Here is a 25,175-nt window from a genome sequence, read left to right on the forward strand (position 1 = left end):
CTTTCTGCTTACATAGCTGAATGTCCAACTGCAGATTTCATGACCAGAAGCCCTGAGAGCAGGCAAGTGGTTCAACACCTGTGCGTACTCAAGATAGTTTTGAAGCACATACTAAGCACTTGCTTCAAAGATATGGTTAAGTCCCAATAATGGCAGTTTTGAATGTGTGCATTTCTTTTTCATTTATTCATGCTAAGTAGCTGCTGTTACTTATAGTGGCAAGACTCCAAGCAATACTTGCAGGAAAGCAGCAAGGTGGAGTGAGGGTCGGATTTCTGAGCACCCCCAGATATCAGTGTGCTAGGATGGCTATGGGATGTGGCTGGAATTGCTCTAACCTCTCTGCTGGTGTAGCTGGTGTTACCTCCTGAATGTCTCTTTTGTGTGTTGCAGCTTACTTTTACAGCTTTTCACGTTGAAAATCATTCAGTTTGTAAGTGGGACTCTGTTACTATCCTGAATGGTGGCTCTCCTGGGTCTCCTATCATAGGAAAATATTGTGGAAACACATCCCCTGGGACTATCCAGTCTGGTTCCAACAAGCTAGTCATCATCTTTAACTCTGATCACTCAGTCCAAGGAGGTGGCTTTTATGCAACATGGACAGCAGAATCTCTGGGTAAGAGAAAAAAAATACTGCTTTTGTCAGGTCTAACATAGCAGTACATCATGCCTATCATCACTTTTCAACCACAAAATGAAGTAGAATTCCTCCTCTTTAACCAAGTTGGCATTCTAGAACTAAAGAAATACATGGCAATATCTTCAGCATTCCTGAGACAAGCCAGCACTAAAATATTAAATTGTTAAACCAGTGTTGTCTGATCTCACACACTGAAATAAAGTTTGGACTAATTTTGTACTTTTTAAGCCTCCTACTGACAGTTTCTTGATGTCTGTAAATTGATACCATGCCGTTATCCTCCCAGCAGTGGTATCTATTGTCAATGACTATGAGGCACTTCATTTTGTGAATAATAATTGCTTCACAGTTTCATTTGGTTTAAATACTTAGAAATAGAAAGAGGTCAGTTTCAAAACAAAGAGGCAGACAGAGCTTTTCAAAGAGCATGTGTGACAACAGCATAAAACTTCCTCTTTAGCAGAGATGCTGGTTCACTTTTGAAGGTGCTACACAAGCAGGATTGAACTGGTTAATTTAAAAAAGCTACCTTCCCTTTCTTGAAAGCATCATGTCTCTGGGTTGGAACAAAAAAAAAAAAGGGGTAAGGGTAGTTCAGCAGTTGCATATTGTCCTTTGGTGTCTAAAGGCAAGTGTAGGTGTGCTGGCTGGTGGCAAGGCAGAATTCATTGTGTCTTCCTATCTCAGTACAGAGCAGGCAATGTGTTCCCTAGTGTCACCTCCAGTGGCAAGTCTTCTGGCTGATAATGATCAGCTTTCCATCAGTTAATGACCTGGCAGTATTCACACAGTCAGTTGATGGAGTGTCGTCTTAAACATATCAACAGTCTGTGCTTGCATGAATATACACTGTCTCTTAAGCTAGTTTTTGACACTCTTTCCTGTTGTCACTAGGATTCCATGTGCAAAGAAAGTTAAGTCTTCAGTGAGGAAGCAGACATTACCATACACATGGCAGCGTGCATAGTCAGTATTCTTTCTGTGAAATAAGAGTTATTTTTTATGTATATGCCTGGTTTCCTTCCCTCAGCTTTCTTCTCATTTGTCCACTGAGAATCTCTGGGTTTACACTCTGTATGTGTGAGCCAAATTTGGCCTCATATCCTCCTAAGCATTATTTCTAACATAGAAGAATGAAAAATAAAATTTTCTTTTTAAAGCTAGTATATATATATATTTAAGAGGAGAACAAAAGTAGACTGGCATAAACCTTTTTTTGTCCTCTTTGTTCATCTTTGTACTACATCACTTCTAAAATAAGAAGGGGTTGCTAGTACTGTACATGTAGCCCTAGTAAATGATTATTGGTGTGATATTTGCAAGTATGTTTTAAATTAACTAAACTTATTATATATAAGAACATGAGCTGCCACAGAGCCATGACCAGCTATTCCCCCTTATAAATGAATCTGTTGACAATTTCTGAAGGCATGTTTTTCATCCCTCTCCATAATCCCACTGAGATCCACAGGGCTGCCAGGGCTGGAGGTGAAGTCACCAGTTTGCACTGGCTAAATGGATGTAGCTTGAGTAGATTCACATGTGTAATTGTAATATTCACATGTTGAAGAGTGAGGAAAAAAAAGGATTCAGTAGTGGATGAAGGTTTTTTCCATAGGGTGCTTTTCTGGATGGCTGTCAGTCATGATGTGCATGCTGTGAAGTGTGGGAAGGGACCTGCACAGCCTCGGGAGAAGCTCCTCATTAATTAGTTTCTGACCTTTACTGTCTCTCTAATCAATACTCACTTCTAATTGTGAGGTGTATTTAGATAGACCAGAGCAAAAATCTGTGAATTGGCAAGGAGAAGGAGCTTTTGAAGAAGAGAAAGTGAAGTACGAAGAGAGAGCTTCTCTAGAGTATAACTACTTCCCTGCTGCAGGAGTGGGAGAGGGAAAATTCCTTAAAGAGGGATAAATAAAGCTTGAATGCATATCAGGGATTTCCTCTCCCCCTCTTGCAGCCACAGAAGCAAGCAGTCATTCAAAGCTGACACCAACAGGAAATAATTTGAACATTTCTCCCATCTGTTGCTATTTTTTCCAGGATGTGGTGGAATAATTCATTCAGAAAATGGTACGATCAAGTCTCCTCATTGGCCTCAAAACTTTCCCACGAACACCAGGTGCACATGGACCATCATTACACATGAAAGCAAACACTTGGAGATGAACTTCCACAGTTACTTCCAGATTCCAGACAGCAATGGAAGCTGTCAGAGCAGTTATGTGAAGGTAAAATAATTGTTGGCATTAGATCAGCAGAGCATTTAAGAATGAATCCAGAATCCTGTTTTGCAATCATCATGGTTAGGATTGAAAAAGCACAAAATTCAGAAAGTAAAAACGGAAGTCCTTGTACTAATACAGTCAGTTTTTTGCATGCCTTGAGAACTGGCTTGTACATATTTTTAATTTTTACCAGTTCTTGAGGTTCCACATTCAGCAGAGTCCATCACCCACATGCTGCACAAAAAGTATTACTTTAAAATCTGGAAATAATGAGAAAATGTAGTGTAATGGAAAGACCTTTCTGATTACTCCAGGTAAAAAACCAGGAATGTGACACTATAATTCTACAAATCTTCTTTGTAAGTGTATAAACTGTCCAAGTTGTACAGATCCTTTTTCTAATCTCAAAAAACAAAGATAGCATTCTTATCTTTCATAGGTTGTCAAGAGCCACTTGTTTTCAAAACAATAGAACGGAGTGAACATGCTTTGAATTTTTCAGTGTCATTTTTTCTCAGGCATTTGGGGTATGATCAGTGGTTTTGTGCTTGTTTTCTTCACAGTGGTACAACTCCCACTTGAAATAAAGGGCAAACATAATTCGACAACATGTAGGAAGACTCGAGCAGCTGTATATCTGACCTATACTTACTAACTTACAAACCAGAGTGGCACTCATTTTTTAAGGCTGTGGAAAAAATACTATTAGATTTCTCTTTTCATAGACTGCTCCACTGATTGATTTATATACTTTCTTAGAATAAATTTCACTAATAGAAAAGGTTTAATGTCACCCAGTAAAGGTGCTTTAATTCCAAATTTCTAAACTATCCTGAATGACATAATCAATACTATGTCAAAATGGAGAAATTTTTTTCCATAGAAAAAAAATCTGAAATTTCTGATGATGTCTCCCTCCATTTCTGAATGTCCTATTTGAGATGTATGAAGGTGTCTGGATATGAAAAAGTGTGCAATAGATGTAAGTTTCTTCTATTCATTCCAAGCTGAGCAGCCAAAAAAGAGGAATCCAAATTCAATAGTGACTTTGCAAAATCTTGGCCAGGCCATAGACAGTTTGTATTAATCATTTGAGCATCCCTTGCCTCAAACACCTGGCCAGATGGATGAGATGATTCATATTCCTACACTTACAGACTAACCCTTGGCTAACCCTTTCTAGGATGGTTGCTTAGAGCAATCAAAATTTCATGTGGTTGTTCTAGTTCCACTGAACCTCTTTCAAACACATTATTTTAAAAATAAAATATGTTTAATATATTTTTTGTATAAAGTATGAGTAAAAAACTGTTCAAACACATTGATGACATTAGAGTAAATATTTTTTCTTAAAGCAGATGTTTTAAATCCTTGGCAATAAACATCATGATTCAGGAAATTATTTAAGCACTTAAAACCATCAAACATTTAAGACTATATTTCATTTTATACGTGTATTTAAATTCAGTGCTTAAACTGTGATCATCTAGTACATGTTTAAGTAATTACCTGAGGATAATTTCTCTTAAAAAACTACCCGAACTTATATGTGCTTCTTGAATGCATGGTTTGATTGAACTCAAATTGGTATTGGTACAGTTGATTTTTTTTTAAACTGTGTTTTTCTTTAATTTATTGTTTGAGAATTATATTATTTTTTAACTCTTTACATTATTTTATACTTGCCATTGAACAAGTCAATGCAATATTAAAAAAACTGGAATACTTTTTGAGTAGCAAGACTACACATTAAGGATCCAGATCTTCCAGTTTGGTGCCTCTACATTATCCTAACATGACAGCTTTGGCTTTTATTTGCTTATGAATAATATAAGAATTGTATTTAATAATTCACTGTGTACACATACATTCACATGGAGATAATTAGCAAAGACAAAATGGAGGGAGGTATTGATGTGCAGAAAATATTTTTCTCTGGCTCCCCTGACCTAGTCTACCTTGGCTCTGCTATCAGCAGGGGTTTGAGCAAATGACCTCCAGGTGCTTTTCAGAGATCCCTGGCAACCTAAGTTATTCACTGTGATTCACTCCTTGGAGAAGTCTTGTTGAGTGTAGAGTAAATGGGAGTGATTAATTCTAATTTAGATCTTTAAGATTCAGTGTGAGATGAATCCTACCCTAAGTCTATGGAAAGAAAAATTACACATGCAATTCCTGTCAGAATCTCACACACTACATGGGCTTTGAAAGCACTAAACCATTTCCAATCTGCTTTTGTCAGGTGTGGAGAGGAAATGATGAAGAAGAAACCGCTTTGTTAACCACAGGATGTGGAAGTTCAGTTCCTGATCCTGTTGTTGCTCCAAACAATGTGATAACTACAGTATTTCAGTCTCAGGATGCTCCTGGGCAAGGTTTCTCTGCATCTTTCATAAGCAGTAAGTAATATTAAAGCCAGATGGCAGCTCTATTAGTCCATTTTGGATTAGTTCAATCTCTGTGTAGCAGTTCAGACCTTGGTCCAACAAGGCACTGAAGCCTTACCCCAGCTTTTAAAACCAAGAGTTTCCTTACTGAACACTGTGGAGATACTGTGTGCTCCAGTGTTGGACTTGGATCTTCTATGCAGCTATAACTTTGTAGTTATTCCCAGCCACCTTTGCCTTTTCAGTGTGCTGAAAATCAGTGAATGGGCTTTAAATTTTAAGAATTTGTTTCTCTGTAGCTGAACTGCTTGGAAGCTAAAGCTATAATCTGCTTAAAAAGGAAAAATGATGTGCTCCTCCTTTAGAATTTTTATCTGTGTTCTTCCTTTCAAGGCACATGCTGAAATTGCAGTGGTTTCTCATGTGAATTGTGTAGGCCACATCCTTCACATAAACTGCATTCAGGAGAAGAAATTACTCCTCTCCACCTGCTCTGGCCTTTCCATTCCTTTGTTTTATTTGCATTTCCTGTAGTTCAAGTGGCATTTCTTGGGTGGGCCTCTCCGTTTCTTTAACTATGGCATGTGCTTTGTGCCAGTCAAACCTCCAGAAGTGTAGGAGGTAGTGCTCAAACGCCATTGGTTGTTTGGTCCTTTTGTAGGTGCTGTCAAAAGAAATCACTTTCTCTTCACTGTATTCAGATTTAAATTAAGTGCTTAGAGGAAGACACTATTGAAGTATACAGAATTCTGAACTGAAACTGCTTTTGTTTTTATAATGTCTGCACTAGTGTTGTCAATAACAACTAACAACCCTGTAGTGGAGACAATATTCTTGTTCTTAATCCTACACTAGCATTTCACTCTTCACTGTACTCTTTTAAGACTATAGTTTAAAATAAACGTAAATCCCAAGGCCACACAAGTCAGTAGAATCAGAAGGAGCTCCGTGATAATGAAGAGTTCTGCGTGTTTGAGAAGTTCTGGGCAGCAAAGCTTTCCTGCCTCTGCATATGGCAAAGCAACCCAGAGACAGCCCTACAGCAGACTGCATCTTCCTGGCTGTCAAGCATGAAGCAAGAAGGGTATCACTGAGGCTAACATGGACATTTTCAAATAAGGCTAAACTGCTCATGTGCCCCAATAACCTCCCATCCAGTTCAGCTACATTTGTATGTACTAAGGGATTTTGAAATGTGCAAGGTACAAACCTGTAAGAATGGCAGTGCTGTGTGCCTCTGGTCAGTGGGCTGAGGATCTATGGCCTGATTTTATCCAAGACACTGCAAGATACTGTGTGAGGCTGTAGCTGGGAAGGCGGTGTGTTTCCTAAAAACACTGTTCGATGTATGTGTGAAACCTGCTTTTTGTATCATTATATATGCTACTCTCCCTGGTTTTAGACCCAGCCTCCTAAGGAATTATCCAGGAATGAGATCCTTCTGTACATTATTGTTTTGCTCACTGCAAAACCATAATGATATTATCACCTGGATTATAACTGTGTCTTACTAATTTGTTTGCAGGATGCGGAGTGAATTTCACCAGCCCTGCAGGTCATATTGTCTCTCCTAACTACCCTAGTCAGTATGATAACAACTTGAACTGCACTTATATCATAGATCAGGGACCACAGTCACTGGTGATTCTGGAGTTTGAGACTTTCCACTTGGAAGGTAAGTGGCAGTTCATCATTTCAGTAAGTAGTATGTTCCTTTGAAAACACACATTTTCTGTCAAGACAAAAAGTTGATGGTTTAATTTGCTGGTCTACTCTGAAAATAATTTACAGACAAACATTTGCAGAGATAGTTTCCAGGATTCAGTTTTGCATCACTGAAGGCCACCAGAAGAGTGAAAACAGATTTCACCTGTTGAATATGTGGCAGCAAGGAAGTTGGGAATTTGCCAGGTGGTTGGAGTATAATAGTGACCGTGACCTATTTGGGTTTTTGTTCCTGCCTTATTTTTTGCCATTGAGTCTTATAATCTTTTTAGTCTTAGGCCAGCTGTTTTCTTCTTCAGTGCTTCTGTTTCCTTAACTGATAAAATGGATGTAAATATACTTGGGTGTTATACAAGGATGTATGAACATATAAAGGAGAAACTAGGTGAAAGACTACAGTAACTGAAAAATCTGTAAAAGTTGTTACCCTGTATATACCCATGAACAAAAGCCCCTCTTCAGATTTTAAAACTTGCTAGCATTTAGCCATGAAATAACAGGTATAATGCCCTGGTCTCATTGGTGTGAATGCTAGAACCTTCCCATCTTTAATAGGATCAAATTGTTATCAGTGGAGATGTCATGATGACACAGAGGAACCAGTGTGACCAAACTGCTTGGGTGGCAACACATATTTTGAGGCCATCTTAATTTGGTTCCCTTGAAGTCATCTAAACAAGGAGACTTTTTTAGTAATTTGTTACTAAGCTTGGTTATGTAATTTGAATTTTTCTTCAGATTAATAAAGTCAGAAAATAGGCTTCTTTTATCTTCTTTTTAAGTTTTCAAATTGTATTGAATTTCAAAGTACTCTGATCCAAACTTAATTTAGGACTGAGACAAAGATTTGATTTGACTGTCATTTTATCTGAAACATTTTTTCATCCACTAATACAAAGTGATACTTTAAGAATTGTTTTTTGAAATTAATTGCAAACCACAGAAGTTACATAATTTATTCATGTAGAAGACATTACTATTCAGCACACACACTAAACATTAGACTGAATCAGATTATACCAATTTTGACACCTCTGAGTACATTACTCATCCACATTCTGTCTATGCATGCAGCTAATTTATAAATGGATTCAAGCTTTTATTATCAAGTAGTTTAAACCAAAGAGGTAAGGGGTACAGACATAATGATAAATATAGACCTAAAAAATACTAAAAATATTCTGCCCTTCTGGCAGGACAATTTGCTACCTTGTTGTTATAAGCTTCCTTAGGCTACACAAACTAAAAATTCATAGTCACATGAAAGAAAAAATTCTGGATATGAGCTAAAGGACATCTGGTTATAAAAGAGGATGTACGATACTCTCCAGTAATTGATTATTAATATTTTTCACTAAAGATTAAAATACACCCTTGTAGCAAAGAGGAAATTACTCAGGTTTAAATTGGAAGGATGATTGAAACGACCATCTTGCAAACTATCATGCAAAAGTTATTCAGCAGTTCCAATGAATATGTTTAGCACATGTGCCTAAGGGTTTCCAGTGTGAATTCTCTTAGTTCTTTTGCAAAGGCAGGACCACGTTTGACAGCATCTGATAGAATTATTTTTAGCTATTCTAAATGCAAAGGAGCATTGAACCTGCACAGATTGCTGCTGAGTCTGGCTTTTAAAATCTTAACCATACTAGTACAGACGTTCTGGTTTGGATTTTTAAAGTTTAGCTACATGTTCAATTAACATAATTTACTACCTCTTTGACCTCTCAAAAGAAATCCAATTGTTTTTTTCATGGTTGTTTAGTAATGAGATGAAATATCTAAAATACTGCCTGAAAGGCATCTATATCTCATTGACTTTAATGGGTTGAGATCTCCTTTCCAGAAAATTAGAAGGTAATTGGCCGTAGTGCAGTGGCACATTGGTACAAAATGGAATTATTTTATGGGTTAGTCACAGATCTCTGCTGTGGAGTAGTTATGTTTTCAATTATGATGAGATGTCTGCTCTGATACAAAGAACGACTCCAAATGAGGCAGTTAACCCACAGCAGTGATATAACATCAGTATCTAGAACCAAATGAACATGACATGCATATGCTAAATATTAAATATGTATTAAGCAATAAATACAGCAAGTAAAAGAGCAACACAGAACTGGAGAAGACTGCATTTGTTCATTCTATAATCAAAATTTAATCTATATTGACTGCTTCCCAGTAGGTAGAAAAATTGTTTTTATCTGACTTTGAGCCCATTAAAATAGACAACTAATCTAGATTATCTTCAAGATTTATCCCCTCCTATAGTGAAGTGAAAAACATAGTGCTTTAAACTCAAAACCAAACGTGTTGTTTACCCATTGACTATTACAGGAAGACATAGACAATAACTTACACAGTATACTTAAGATTTAGTCAGCAAAACATAAGGAAGATTAATGCTATGAAAGGAGTTTGGCTTAGTCTCTGTGATTTCCTTGCAGCCTGGAGAATGTCTCCTCCTGTGCCAAACTGAATAAGGTCACTGAACCTCTCTGATTTGCCTATTTCAGGAAGTTGCATAGGTTGCCACTTATTTCTTTTAGGGCCACCTGTGTTGTTGTGTTTGGTTATTTTATAAAGAACTAAACAAATGAGAGTGAGTCTGTTTTCTCAGCCCCACTTCTGCAACAGTGACAAGTTTTATCTTCCATTTGTCCTCCTTTCTTGGACTTAAAAGTCTACACAAATCTAACATTAGAATTAGTACAAAAGCTTTAGCTATCTATCTTAGTAGATGTACTATGTAAGGAATAATTAATCACTTCCATCTTTTGTTCATAAGCTTTATTCAGACAAGCATTCTTACAAATACACCTCTAGGACAGCTACAATAATGTATTATTAAATTAATGCAATACTCTTCAAGTAAGAGTATAACATCCAATAAAATCTGAATTCCAATTTATGGAAAATTAGAGAAAATGGATGTGGGCCTCCTGGCTTTATCTGTAATATTTATATTCTCCCTTTTATTTTTTTTTTTCAAACATGCAGCTGTAATTTTGCAATGTGGGGTAGGGTCACAGCTTCATCTTGAAGTCTTCTCTACCTGCTTTCTCAGTTGCTGCTCGGCAATTCAGAAAAGACAAGTTTTGCAATAGATTCTTTTGAAAGAGAATATATTGAAAATAGACTTGTAATTCCTTGCTTTCAAAAATTACTATCTTGTGTTATGGAGCTGGTTAATATATTGCACCGGAGTATATGTCTGTGTAATAGCTGTCTCACATTAGTCATTACCAATTGTTTTACCATTTATTCCAGAATCTACAGTTGTGAACCAAAACCTTGTTATTTTAAGTTTTACAAATTTTAAACAAAAAGAAAGGTTCTGCCTCAATATAAAATGAAACAGAATCTGTGTATAGATAGTGCAATGGAAAGAGGACAGTGTTGTTATTAGTGATCAGATAGTTAAGGGCTCAATTCTGGTCACGGTTTTTGTACAGGCATCGTATCACATAAATGATTTTATGGAGAATAATAAGACTGGACAGAAATTTCTACTAAATGGAAAGGAAACAATATAAAAGCATATTTCAAAATGTAATTGAAGGACACAACTGAAGGTCTTATCATGTGAACTTTGGAGGCAGGAGTCAATGTATCAATACCCAGCTTTACCAAGAGATGATAAATAGAGTGCAGATAAATAATAAAAGGCCTTGAAAGCAAATACAGTAGCAGTTCAAAGATAGAGGGATATGTTCATAATGTCAGGCCAAATAATTGATCTCTCCAGCAGTATTTAGAAGAAATATTGTCAAGGTCAAAGGAATGAATGGTACATTATCCATGTTGGAAAAATCACTATTTCTCAGGTGAGAGTAACACCTATGTGGAAGGGTAGAAAAGAGTTTATCTTAAAGATAATAACTAGAAACACTTGAGAACGTCTACATCTAGTTTGGATGTGAAGACCTAGAGAGATCCAAATTTTAAGCACAGACTTAATGAGGAGAGGAAAAATTATGAGACTATAAAGAAAGAAGATGCAAGGGAAGACTTGGGGCAGGAAAGCTTTCCTATTGAATGGTTTTGTTGACAGAAATAGGATTTTAAAAAGAAAAAGGCCTGGAGGAGGGAAGCAGACTGGTGTGGTCATCTGTACAGGGATAGTAGGTACATCTGTCCTTGCAAATGAGATTATATGGAGCTAATGTGGAGATGTATAAAGACGGGAGAGAGGATGTCTCATTGAATCCTCATGGATGAATAGGAAAAGAGAATACAGTAATACCAGAAGGATAAACAAAAAATCTTAGTAGACAAGGTTTTATGAAGAAAAACAGTGCTAGCTATGTGAAAAGTGCCTTTTCAGCTCCAAGAGGATGTGGGTCTGAAATCTGGCTAAGAAAAAATCTCTAGAGACTTGTGAAAGCTGTTCCATTGTAGTGCAAGGGACAGAAATTGGTCTAGAAAATATCTAAGATGATAGAATTAAAGGAAATAAACCACAACGAAGAATTCCTGATGATGTGCTGCATATGTGTAGAGGTTTAAAGTAGGTCACAAGGAGATAGAATAGAGGAATCTGAGGCTGAAGCTTGTTTACAGAATAATGCATTTTAGTAGGGTAGGACATGAAGAATATTTTTCATTAATTGTTATTAACAGTGTAATCAGCTATCTGATATAGGTGGTTGTTTTCAGCTTAGTTACTCTTACTACACTAAGACAAGCACCATATTTTACTGTTGTTTTAATTATAAAGCATGTTAGAATACACTGACTTCGTTGAGAGAGAAGGAAATGTTAAATTAGAACTTCAGAGAGAATCTAAAAAAAATCTGACTGCTGGGATCACTCACTTCTTGAGAAATAGAATTACCACTCCATTCCTATTTTTCATCCTGTTCAATACAAGTCATCCTGTTTCTTACAACACTAGGAAGCAGCTTGTTTTGACTTAGATAGTCTGCAGGAATCACTCCGATCCAACAGAAGGCTCAGCATCTCTCCTGTTGAATTCAGAGAATTCCCTATCAGTCCTTTGCAGTTTAAGTAAGTGCCCCATTGTTGCTAACAGGTTGCTAAACACAGTAACTTAACCTCAATAAGCATGTGGCACCCCAGCTTCCATTATGCTTGTAAATTATGAAAAGACAACATTAAGTTGTCCTATAAGCATAAAAACTATGAAGCTCATTTTTCAGTAGATGTGTGCTGTGTTTTTCACTGACAGCATTAATCCAGCTTTCTTGCATAACCCATATGGCTCCCTTCTTGCTCCCACATGATACCAAGCCCCTCTAGCTCCCAACATACCTGGTGGTACCACCCTGGGTACCACCAACTTCTCCCATGCTTATGGCTCACAGCTGGGCAGGGAGGTGGTGACATGGCTTTAAGCTCTCAGAGTGCTAGCGGCTGGTGCTCAGAAGGTCTCTGTTTGAACTCACAGCCCTTACACTGAAAGCACAGCTTGTCCTTTGGGGACATTCCTCTGGCACTCTAACTCAGCTACTGACCTTCATTAAACTTACATGAACTTAGTACATTTGAGACTTCCCATCTCAGTCGAATCTGGTTGCAAATGGTGAGGTGGTTAGAAAGTCAGAGAGGTAGGTCAGGGAGACAAAGAGGATGGCTCATTCCTCCAAAAACCTAATTGTAAATGAGAAAGTAGAAGCCAGTGGGGGAAAAAAATAGAAGACTGCTACATTCCCCATTTCTCTGTTTCTTAGTGTTTCTGATTGGGCAGCTTTTCACTCACCCTAATATCTGCAACCATTTGCCCCCCTAAAGCAGATGGCTCTTGAAAAATCTTTGGGGTTTTTCCTATTGCTCAGTCATCTCCAAATCACTGACTGCTACAGTTACTGCATTTCACTGGCAAACTACAAGATTAAATTTACATTTTTTTTTCTTCTGAGCCAATCTGAAAAGTCCAGGTTTAGATACTCCAAACTTTGAGGGAATTCAGAGAGGAAGAAGTCAGCTCTGTAATATGTTAGTATATGGACTGTTTTTTTTCATTTTCCCAAATTCTTACTCTTAATGATTTCAAATTCCATGTACTAAGTGCTGGCTTCTACATCAGGGGCAAGAAATACCAGGTAGTTGGTTGCCTATAACAAAAGGCATGTTGCTTTGATCTGCAGAGGAGATCTATAGTTTTGTGAGGTCCTTTCATCTCCTCAAAAGCTTGTGTTCACTCAAGTATGAACTCCCAAGAACTCAAGTGGCCTGGAGCCTTTTCCAGATTATGGGATGTTTTGAGTGAGACCAGTCTGATGTCTTATATACAAGGTTTCCTTTCCTTTTTATGCCTCAGTTTTTCTTCATGTTAAAAATGGGCATTTGCTTTCTCAGGAAGCAAATGAGATCCCAAGATCCTGGAATGGCAAGTCATAAAATTTCTTAACCTGTGTGAGGTCTGTGTACTTGCAGCTCAGTAAATCACATGGAAAATATACTGCTAACACTTCTGCATTGTATGTCCGTGCAGCCCCAGCACTCTTGAGCAGAATTTGTCTTTATGATGGAGTAAGCATCTTCAGTGGGATGAGGGTTACCCCACACCCTCTCATCACACTCTGTGGTAATGACCTCCCTGCCCCAGTCAGTGTCTTTGGACCTATGCTGCTCAACTTCTACACGGACTCCCACATTGCAGGCTTTGGATTCCAGGCAAGATACAGAGCAATTGGTGAGTAGCCACTGTCCAGTGCTTTCATTGGTGGAAATATTCCAGCCAGATAATGGTTCAGTGTAGGAAATGTTGTATCTCACGTTGGGAATACTTTAGATGGATGTAGATGGTTCGTATTCCCTCTGCACTTGCTCAAAATAGCTCTCAGGACCAAGACAGGGGACTGTTAGAAGCATCTTGTCACTGACTGATGTGTAATCTTACAGTTCTCATTTTAAGACACCTCATGGGACCAAGTCAGAAACTGAAACACTTTTCCTTTACTACAGAAAAGAAACCCAATGCATTTTGACAGGTTTTGTTTTGTGTATTTTGTTTCATGTTGTTGTGGGGTTTTTTTGTTCGTTTGTTTGGTTTGGTTTGGGTTTTTTTAATGTTTAAGGAGAAACATCACCAGTTAAATAAACTGAGTTAATTTAAAAGATTTCATCACATACAGGAGAATGTTCTGATTCTCAGTTATACTAAAACTACATTACATATTGTGGGAACCAGAACAGGATCTTTAAATGGCTCCAGCTATATGCCTCTATTTGATGACCTTCCTGTGGTGCCAAGTATTAATGTAAATAAAAAATGGGATCTAGGTATACTTCAATTTTTTTTCATATTTTCTCCAAAACTTTGTCATTCACATGAGATCTCTTTTGTTTTAAAAAGATGTATTTGAAAAATAAGTTTCTGACTGAATTTAGAATTTACATCTGCACAAATATAAATGCCCCAAAAGTTTAATTTTATTTTCAAAACAAATGTTAGTATTTTCTAGGTTTTACTTGTAGTTACAGTAGTTTGATTTTTTTGAAGGCTGTTCCATTTTCTAACTGCAGAGAAAACTGTGAGTTCTTAACTTTGGTATTTCCCTTAATGCATTCCTCATGTTCAAAGCCACAGCAAAAAGCATAAGACTGAATCCTTTATATAAAATGAATGGTCTGATACAGACAGAGTGAATGGTACTAAATGACAGTGTGCAGTTACTCATGGAAAAAACCTTCATAACTCACTCAAGTCAGTTGCTGCTATCTGACTTGCGGCTTCTGACATTTGAGAAAGATGACCGCAGCCTTATTAGCTTGTTGCTGTATACAAAGCAGATTCTAGCAATTAACATTCCTCTTCCCTCTAGTTGTATTGTTTGCTGGGAAAAAAAAGAAAAAAAAAAAAAAAGAAAGGCTTCCCCCTCCTAGTGTAGAATAATGCTCATATTTATCCTCCTAGCTCCTGTCCTTTATCTGCCAGTGCTCCCACCAAAAGAGAAGCCAAGGGCTCTGTATCCAGCAGCACCCTGGATGGGACTGCCTTTGTTGAGGTGGTGGCTTGGGCAATGGAGTGGCTTTTAAAACATTAAAAGCTGTGTGTGGCTTTGAGCTATTTATCAACAGGACGCAGGGAAACTTTTTTTTTTGCCAAGTTAAGATTATAAAATAAAGGCTGAAGCTAACAATGGAGATTAGAGTTGGTTCTATAATACGTTTTGTTCCCTCAAGCACTGAAGTTGGGAACAAACATTAGCCACATCCTGGCCTCATCAGCATCCATGATGAGAAACCCTGAGAAGCCAAGCAGTGCCTTTAGTTGACAGCTGCAGGGTTTAACTTGCTCCTCAGCCAGAAAGAAAGTATGTGGTTCTCCAACTCAGCCGCATCCCTGCTGGCAAGCCCCGGCACAGGGTGAGGTGGGGAGCAGTCCCCAGGGTTAATGACAGCTGGGGAGGGACTCTTCTCTGCCTTTCCATACACAACGAAAGCTCCCCAGCCCTGCTGGGAGGTGGAGACATGATGAGGCTCTGCAGACAGTAATTCCAGACAAGTAAGGGGCAGGGCTATGCATGCAATTTTGGCTGCTTTTGTGTTAGTGCCAAACTTTCAGAGGGTTCCATGGGGCCAGGGTTTGAATGAGGGAACGTGTTTGCCCACATGTCAGGCAGGTTTCTCTTGGCAAGATAGAACAGTTGCAGAGCTACTCCAGACACACCTCACTCACACTGCTACATGGGGCACCCATCCCATCCCACTGCTCCCTGGTCCCACAGCAGCACACTTGAAATCTGGCTCAATCTTTCACTGCACAAACATGGAGCCATAGCCATTTGGTATGGACAAGTAACAAACGGTTACTTTGATACTGTCTTCCACTGCAGAGCACAACCTGCTAGACTTCTCCACATTTAACACTTCTAGACGTGACAACTAACTTATGAAGGGGTTTTCTTTTCCTATGGTTAAACTCCTGCAAGAAATATGAGAATTAGGACCAAGCTAGTATTGAGACACTAATTACTCTTCTGTTTCCCTACAGCTTGCGGTGGAATTTTCAAACATTCTGTTGGTGTTATCAGCAGTCCAGGCCATTCAGTTATTGATTATCACAACAACATGAACTGCTCATACTACATCACAGTTGGAAATGGCAAAGTAGTGGCCCTCAAGTATGTAATCCACATTCAGTTTGTCATCAAGGGGACAGGGAGGTTCCTGATTCCAATTCAAGACCATAGTTATTGACAAGTTTATCTCTTTCTTTCCTTTTCCAAGGGAAAAACATAACTAAAATGAGAAATGGCTACTGAAACCATCTTTGTCAAGCTCAGCCTACCTTATATCTTCATGTGTAACTTGTTATGTGCCAAACATCACCACAATTTTAACTTCTCACTTTGGTTACCAAGAGAACTATGAAATTGTAAAAACACAGCTCATGCTTTTAGTTAAATGCTGTCAGCCTTTGAGGAGCTATGAGACTCCTGTGAGTTAATATAAGAAAAAAAAAGCCCAGACAAACCCACAGTTCTTTTAAAAGGCTGGTACTCACTTTACAGCCCAAGTAATAATACCCACCCAGAAAATGTATACTTCTGAGTGTGTGCTGTCTAGATTAAAGAAAGATATGACTGCCATAAAGTCTTGCCACAGAGAAATTAAAACATGGATACATTCTTTTGTCATATATATGCTGAATGTGAATTAAGAGAACATTTCCCAGCTAGGCAGGAGATCCAGATGGCCAGCACTCAGAGCCTGTGTCTTATATGCCCCTCATGTGCCCGAAGGAGATTGCAGGCTGAGCAATTTGCAGAAGTGAGAGCGTATGTTTGCACAGGCGAGATCTGCGGCTTCACAGAAAGCCAAGGTGTGCTGACAGCTTGCCTTGCAAGAGACCCAGTGGGTGAGGGGCACTATTTCTTTGGGGCTGATAAGCTGGAGTGGTTTGCTGTGCAGTTAATAGTTCTGCTTGCTTGTTCCTTAAGAGAAATGTTTTGTGGCACCTGCCTGCGTATGGCTTTGGCTATTGCTATTGCTTGGGCCTTTCCTCAAGCTCTAACAACACCCACAACACAGGAACAAAAAAGAAAACGTGATACCTAAAGCTCCAAGTTTGTTTTACAGATTCAACAATTTCCAGCTTGAAGTATCTCACTCCTGCTACAAAGATTATGTAGCTGTATATGATGGCTCAGACACCCATGCTCCTCTCCTTGGGAAATTCTGTGGCTCAGAACTGCCTCCAAATATTAAGAGCTCCAGTAATAACTTGTTCCTGGTATTTAACACTGACTTCTTCGGAGCAGACAGAGGATGGAAAGCATCTTTCAGGGAGACCTTAGGTAAGACTATTAACAGAATTATAACCCCAAGAATCTGCTGGTAGTTTCCTCTGGGGAGGAACCTCCTAGGGGTGCTGAAGCAAAAAAGTGTTTCTGAATTTGTCAAAAATGAATGAACAAAGCTCATTACCAGGCTTATGGGATCCCGGCATTCCAGCTGTGTTTCTTAATGGATTCCTTTTGTTCTTTGCTAACCTTTTCCTGCCTCTCTGAAGGCACAGGCATTTCTTGGGTGACCGAAGGCTTGGCAGCACCCAAATGCCTGTCTCTTGTAGGAAATCTGGAAATATTGGAGATCTTTTTCTTTTGTTGTCAAAGGCTGGTGGTGCCCTAAAGATGCCTCCTTTCTATCCATCTGCCATTTCCGTTTCCTCACAGTTCACCACTCACTTTTTAAAAAACAAAGTGTTCAGATCAGTTAAGACAGGCCTTCTCCCCCTGGGAAACTCCCGTGCTGTTCTCTGCTGATTCTGTGGATCAGTCTGGTTAGCTGGCCATAACACAAATGGGATCATAGTGAGAAGGCACTGGGTATTTAATGTTTTGATGGACACGACAGTCAGGGGCAAAGCTTGATTCCTGCCTTAGAAAAAGGTTTAAGCCCAGTAGTCTATTTTTAAGATGAAGGTGTAAAGGGATGTTTTTACCTTCTTGTAACATCTGAATTGTTTAGAGATGATAAGCAACAAATTATTATTTCATGTAAATTGATTTCATGTCATTGCTACCAGTTTCCTGTGTAATTAACTCAATGTTTTTGTGATCTCGAAAGAAGTAATTGTCTGGTTTACAAAGCTGGCACTCAGGCAGTTCAGAATGAAAGGCCTTTGTGGCAGAACAAACATAGTCTTCTGCTGAGTCACCGAATCCCCTCCCAACCCCTAGCCAGCGACTTTCTCATTTGATACAGTCTGAGAAAGTATTTACAGATAAGGAAAATCACTGGTTCTACAGGCTTTGCCAAGAAAAATATTCCCACAGAGCCTCATGGTCATTACTATTATTAACTCTTCCTTTGCTTCACTCTAAGTAATTGCTATAAGGATCTTTAAGACCACTGTTGTGGACTGTTATTTCAAGTAAGATAATGTTGTTTCACATGTTACTGTCTTTAAACCGTTAGATATCAGTTGTCAGAGATTCCCCACAGGCTGGATTTGTGTTTCCACGGAGAGATCATCAGGAACTCCCCAAGCTCTTGTTCTTCCTGTTGGCATATAGTCCATTTTTTTTAGCCACTGACTTTAGATTTATTTATTTAAGTTGCCAGAGATTCTGCTTAAGCACACAACAGAACACAAGGAAAGCTCTTCAAGTCAATAACATGTGTGATAATTTCCTAGCGTGTGCAGAAGCCTTTTATGAATAAACTTTGACATCTCTTAGACTAAGTTTTGAAGGTACTTTTCTGCAGGCTGCCAAGGAAAGGGAGGTTGTGATGTTGCAGGGGTTACTCAGGAGCAATGGAGTTGCAAGTAGGAAAAGATGGCCATGTGGAGATGTGGGTTGTGAGATGAAGAGCGCACGGTGGTGAGATTCTTAATGGTAGGTATTCTTTCTCTGCTCTAAGCCAGCCATAGGGACTAAACCACACAGCTGTTAGGAAGGATCCTGACAGTCCCATGCTAGTACAGAATGGCCAAAAAGTAGAAAAGTATATTTTAAAAGGAAAATATGAGTCACAGTCCTATAAACGTTTCCAGTTTCACTTGTCTAAAAAATAGAGCCAAGAAAATCTGTGACACATCTTTGTACTATGAGGTCTGAGATTCTGCTTAAAATTAAAGAGAAAAAAACCAAAACATGAAGATATAAAATCTTGTTATTTTGAATGGTGCTTTAGAGAAGCTCCCTCATGTCTGTCAAAAGGTAAAACCCATATGGTTTTGTAAGAGTACAAATAAAATCAGATTACAATTAATAATGATAAGTCGCTTGGATAAGGAAGGTGGTATCTGTAGAGAAACAAGAAGCCTATTCTCTGTTGGATGATAATGAGTGCATTACTCTGTAGTTAACCTAAGGAAGAACAACTGGATAACTTAATTATTGCTCTGAGTTTAATGTGAGTGACTCTGACTGTGTATTGGAAAGAACTGAGCAGAAACAGTACACTTGTTTGTAGCAAACTAAACTAAATCCTTTCTTCACAAGCTCTTCCAGTTTCTTTCCTGATCAGGCTTCTCTCAGGGGTACTGCCAAAATCCAGGGTTAGCTGTTCTCTCTTGTGAATTTTACTAGTAGGGAGTCCATCTGATAATCATTCTGGTGGGAGGGAAGAGAGAAGATGAAATAAGAAACTGCCAGAAGCCTAGTAAGACTGACAGTAACCAGGCATTCAAAGGGTTAAACCTTGAACTTTCTGTAGTAAAAAAATGCTCTGTTTTAATTAAAACAATTTGTTTACATCACTGATTCTGCACCCACTAAAATATTTAATGTCCCACCACTAGTCAGAAAAGGGCGACTAACAGAAAGTATGAAATAGTATTAATTTGAGAGTACAGCAATATCTCCCCTTTCCTGTCAAATGTCTTTTCTTTGACCATGCTACTGCATAGGCTGTGCAATAAAATGTTAAGAGCACATTTGACAAGCAGCATTCTTTGTCACAAAGAACTCTGTCATATGGTGCATTTGAGGCAGGGGAACATATAGCCCTTGGTGCAATTCAGAGGGTTTATAATTTCACAGATTATGCTGCTAAGGTTGGATACTTATTGGCCTCATTTTTGGAGTCACTGGACATGCTCTGAGGCTGAGCTTGTGAACTGGGTTGACTGGAGGATTCCAGCCTGCTCCAAGTGTTAGATTTGTGGAAAGAAAGATTCCTCTTACCTTAATTACCACTGACCTTTTTTCTGTCTCTGTTTTCAGTCTGTAAAATGAGAATTATACCTCCTTTCCATGGCAAGTGTGTGCTCCTCTAGGCAATTAATAAAAGGATGAGAAGAGATAAGTCAATACCAGCTTAAGGCATTTGGTTACATGAGATGTCTCTGTGAAGGAAGAAAAGCTAAGATCTCTCCCCAAAGAATAAGGTCTGCATATACTGAGCTTCTGACTCAGCCAAAGATCTCCTGATTATCAGTTTAGCTCTAAGGGGAGACCTGAGCTTTTCAGCTGACCCTGGGTGGCAGGGACAGAGCCTGCACATACGCCTGCCATCCCTGCTGTGATAGCAGGGACTTTGTGCTTTGGTGATAAATGGAGCTTCTGCCTATTCCCATCCAGCAGTGAGGTGACCCTCTCACCCCAATTTGTGATCCCTCCGAGGCTTATGATACAAAGGCTGAGAAGACATATAAGGGTTGGGTTTTTTCTTACTTTTAAGGAGTCAGCAACCCCTGTTGGGAGATGTATCTGTGACCTTATTAACAGCACATCATTTTTGCTTGGCAGCTTTCTGTGCTCACGTACGGAGCCCCATTGTCCCAGTAATGAAAAATACATCACATTCTAAACCAGGGGGTCTTATGAAAGACAGGTCTGCTCATGAGGGCTGTCTGAAGAAGTCACATGAATTTAGGCAAAGCAAAATGTTACACGTTGTTAGATAAGTGGGTTGAGTCAGAAAGCTCTCTCTGAGCTTTCTTCATACAATACAGGCAAAACTGAAACGGAGTTGGGACAGTGAAGAAGATGGAATGGAGGAGGGCAGAAAGACTGTCTGCTTTTTCTGCTGTAGCCAGCTCTTTCTTTTTTATACCATCTGTTTAAATAAAAATGGTTTTATATTGTTGTTTTTTTTTTTTATTAAACCCCCCCCCCTTTTTTTTATACTATCTGTTGTGAGCATGCAGGAGAAATCCACATTTACACTTTGTGAAAGAGAAGTACGATATACTGTATTAATACCAATGTCATCCCTTGTTTGCATCACCTGGTGGCTTCCAAGCTCATGGGCCACAATTCCAGTGCACAGACAGAATAAAGCAACAATCTGCTGTCCCAAAGAGTTTATGATTTAAACACAAAATGAAGAAAACCAGATGGATATAGACAGGCAAGAAGAATAGGGTGGCAACAATGAGAAAATTGTTGATGTAGGCTCTAAGGCAGAAGAAATGCCTGCAAAACCTTTGGCAACCATTAGACTGTTGGAATGTGAAATCCTTAAACCCCCTGTCCTCTGCATTGTCCTCAGTTTGCCTAGTTCTTCCCTCAAGGATCCCTCCATCCTTTTATTCAAATGGGCTTTTCTATTGAATGAATAGTAATCATTTTACACAGGAAAAAGAAATCGTAAGAGAGTAGAGTTTAGAAGAAAAATAATTGGAAAATGGAATCTTCTCTGATATGCTAGAAAAATGCATTAATAGATAATTTACATGAATAATCTTGTGTGCATACTGTAGAAATAGACAATAATCTCTATGCTTTTCTTCCTGACAAAATGATCTGTAACTTACCTGATAAATCACCCAGAGGTATCTTTCTTCCATTATTCTATTAGCTGTGTATTGAATTACTTGGGTTTTGTTTGGAATATAATACATGGAGTGTCTATCACTAATTGGTTTACTGTTATGCTCTCCCCTAATGAAACTTAAGTGTACTTTTAAAAAATGGATCCAGTAGAATTTTCACAGCATTTTGATGATATTTTATTTTATAAACAACAAAAAAAATTGCTTACTATAATTCTAAATCCAGTTCTGCCATGCCAGCTGGAAGCTTGGCTCTGTGCTCATTTTCTAGGTGCAGGTTTTCAGCAGTGCTCAGCATGCACAGATATTGCAGAGGGTTTTTCTAAATTATTATTTAGAATTCCAAGGGAAAATAAATAAAGAAATAAAATCCCAGTCCTGAATGGGCAATGTAAGGTAAAATACTGGTTTGATTATTGTATTGCATGGGTCAGGGTTAGGTGTTCCTTTGTGAGTAATTTTTTTAATATTTATACCAGCAGCAGCAATGCATGACACAGATTAATGTAAATAATGTCAGCACCTGCAGTAGGTGGCATCAAGCACCTGTACAACTGTAGTTATGGCCTGTTTGGTGGGAAAGGACTCCGCACAGCTGAATCTCAGGTTTCCTGCAAATTCTTCTCTCTCCAACAACAAAAAAATTATTTGAAGAACATGTCCTTGACTGTGGTATGTGAATGCTGTTGTACCTTTTATTGCTATTGGAAAAGTAGCAGTTCCTGGCAGAGATTTCACATCCTGTTAGGACCAGTTTCCAGGAGTGTATCTCAAGATATCCAGCCTGGACTTAGAATCTGGTGCTGCAGAGGGTGTGGCTGAAAAGCAAATTGCCTGAAACTCACAAATCTTCTTGCAAAAATTTCTTTGGGCTTTTGGTTCACACAAATTTTTACGAAATATTTAACACATATCTAGTCATGGCTTAACTATGATTAGCTTAATCTATTAAATGAATTAATAAACCATGGCTAATAGTATCTTTCCTTGATCTCATTATAGTCCGTGAAAATAAGAACATCCATAACAAACTCAGAATATATGTTCATAAGTCCCAGTTCCTGGACCATTTCTCAATGGATTTTGGGGCTCAAATCTAAAAATATGGATCAGCTTGAAATCTGACTAAATTTAGAAAGCACTTGCAGTGTTGAACTATATCTCTTTAATATCTCTGAAAAGAATACAACTGTTGAGCGGAGGAATAGCCTACAAATGCCTCTCAGAAATGTCAGTTATTTAATGTCTGTGACATTTCTTCTCCCAAAGCAATAGAAATAGAAGTAATTTGCCTACTCATACTGGACAGAGAACAAGAATGGTAGACATTTAAACAAGACATTTTTGACTGATCTGAAAAATTGAGGTGAAAAATTATTTCCAGACACAGTGAATAAATACAACTTTGTCATTACTAAATGGTTAAATGCCAGGGGGATATTGAGGTTAAAGGTGCTGCACACAACTGCAGTCAACTCTGCTGGCATGGATTTTCTTATCTTTACTGAAGTCAATCCCTTCTGCAGCAGAAAATCTGTACTCCTGTGCATGCAAACATAGGATGAGGAGATAATTCTGATTCACATTGCAAGTGAGATCTGCAAAGGCCTGGGTGGCTGTGATGGCAACAAGTACACTAAGGCAGTATTAGAAAGCATGAGAAAGAGGCCAGACTACGTGTCTGTCTCTGACAAGCGTTGAGGAGATGGAAAGGACAGTACATATATTACAGTTTTGGACATAGGCCAGGCTTGGCACAGAGCATGTCTGGACTGTTAGATTTGGGATCAGATAATAGTCTAAAAACTTTATAATATGTACTTAATCTGACTGCATTTCTGAAATCCTGCTAAAGCAGGAGACGGAGGCTTTGCAGTCCTAAATGTCACTGCTGGAACCATTGCCAGGCCATCAAACCAGTCAAAAACCCTTTCTGCACAAAGGGTGGGTGGAGGACTAGAGAGAGTCCTGTGCTTTCTGAAGTCTTCTCCTGAAATGCTGCAGGCGCTGTGGTCACAGCTGGCACTGCTGCCAGGGTTCTGCTGCCACACAAACTCCCCATGTCTGTACAGTGATTGCCAAACATGGGAACAGCTCAGCTCAGCTTGCAAAGGTTTACCAACCTTCAACATCAGCCCTGAAATGAAGTGTGACAGTACAATTTCTCTCTCCAGCCATAGATCCTTCTGAGCCATGATCCAAATGAGCTATGAGCTAATTATTACAGCCACAATTATTGTAGATGAGAGAGAAACCTAGAATTCCCAGGGATGTTTCTAGGTGAGAACAAATGTGATTCAGAAATAAGGGAGAGGGGTTTTATTACTGTTCAGGCAGAACTAGAACAGTTCTTTCATCTTTGCTGCCTTATGGTAGACATTTGTGGTGTTCATTTAGTAAGAAGGGAAGGGCAGCAAAATTAGTTTGTTGTGTTTTGAAATGTCATTGGTTTAGTGATTCCTGATAGATTGAAAACTATTCAGTAGGCTCCCTTTCATTGCATCCATACCTGCATAAAAGAACCTTACCCCAGCTGTGCTTCAAAGGCAGGCAGCTTCAAAGATTCATCTTCATCTTCACTGCATATCTAGAAGATGTAGCTCAACAGAGAAACATGTGCTTGCTCAGGGCTGTAATTAGTATTAGGGAACCTTCAATTCTTTCTTTTCTGAATGGTCCTTCAGCCTTTTAGTTTCATTAATGTTTCCCAACAAAAGCAATTAGTGATGACAGTGTGTGCCCTAGTTATTCTGATAATTCGTGTTCTCTGGCAAGTTGTTATAAGGACAAGATTGAAATCTGATTTATGATGACCTTATGATTTTTATTTTTAATTAGAAACCAGAGACCGAAACAACACAGTCAGTCCATGTGCCCACACACAAACTATTCTATAAAGTACATTTCTCATTATTTTTATCAAGTTTATCTTTTTCATATCAACAGTATTCTACAAATTAACAGACTTCTCAGTCCCAGATTTTGACCAAATTTTAGCTACCACTTTTTCTGGCTGTGTTAGCCAGCAATGAATATAATTCCATCAATGATCACCAGCAGGCTGGATGGCTACTATTTGGCCTTGTATTCAGAAGTGGTGGTGATTTTTAGAAGTATGGGTTGTGTCCTGGCTAAAATGCAGTGCAGTAGTGCTTCTCTTAGCCTAAGTATTCATTTACTTGTGGGTGTTCCCTCCATCTACATAGTGTTACTACTCTGTAACTTTCAGTGGCTGCATTCAGATGGAACATTGATCAGTACTGAAAACATCAAGATGGATAGATTTTTCACCAAGAGCTGTTATTTATTTGGCTTGATGCAGGGCTACTTGATATCTGGTAGGCTTCCAGTCTAGCCATTATTTATAACATACTGTCCTGTAAGCATTTGACTCAAACCCAGTGGTGCAGGCTAAGCATTGTGAAAGCTAATGATGAAACCTCATCTTTATTAACTGTAAACCATACTTTTAATTATCTCGCCTTAGATGC

The 25,175-nt window shown here is 38.6% G+C and overlaps 1 protein-coding gene across 1 annotated transcript in view; it reads left to right on the forward strand.

The window, feature by feature from the left end:
* CUBN (cubilin) overlaps window positions 1-25,175 on the forward strand; it is a 143,233-nt gene that overhangs the window by 108,799 nt on the left and 9,259 nt on the right. The window contains exons 53-59 of the mRNA XM_051610631.1: window positions 394-619; window positions 2,690-2,877; window positions 5,117-5,273; window positions 6,787-6,936; window positions 13,444-13,644; window positions 15,949-16,078; window positions 17,037-17,254. Of these exons, the coding sequence (XP_051466591.1) occupies window positions 394-619; window positions 2,690-2,877; window positions 5,117-5,273; window positions 6,787-6,936; window positions 13,444-13,644; window positions 15,949-16,078; window positions 17,037-17,254 (1,270 nt within the window). The remainder of the gene's footprint in view (window positions 1-393; window positions 620-2,689; window positions 2,878-5,116; window positions 5,274-6,786; window positions 6,937-13,443; window positions 13,645-15,948; window positions 16,079-17,036; window positions 17,255-25,175) is intronic.

The sequence above is a fragment of the Apus apus genome, chromosome 2 (genome assembly GCF_020740795.1).
Source record: "Apus apus isolate bApuApu2 chromosome 2, bApuApu2.pri.cur, whole genome shotgun sequence".
Taxonomy (NCBI): domain Eukaryota; kingdom Metazoa; phylum Chordata; class Aves; order Apodiformes; family Apodidae; genus Apus; species Apus apus.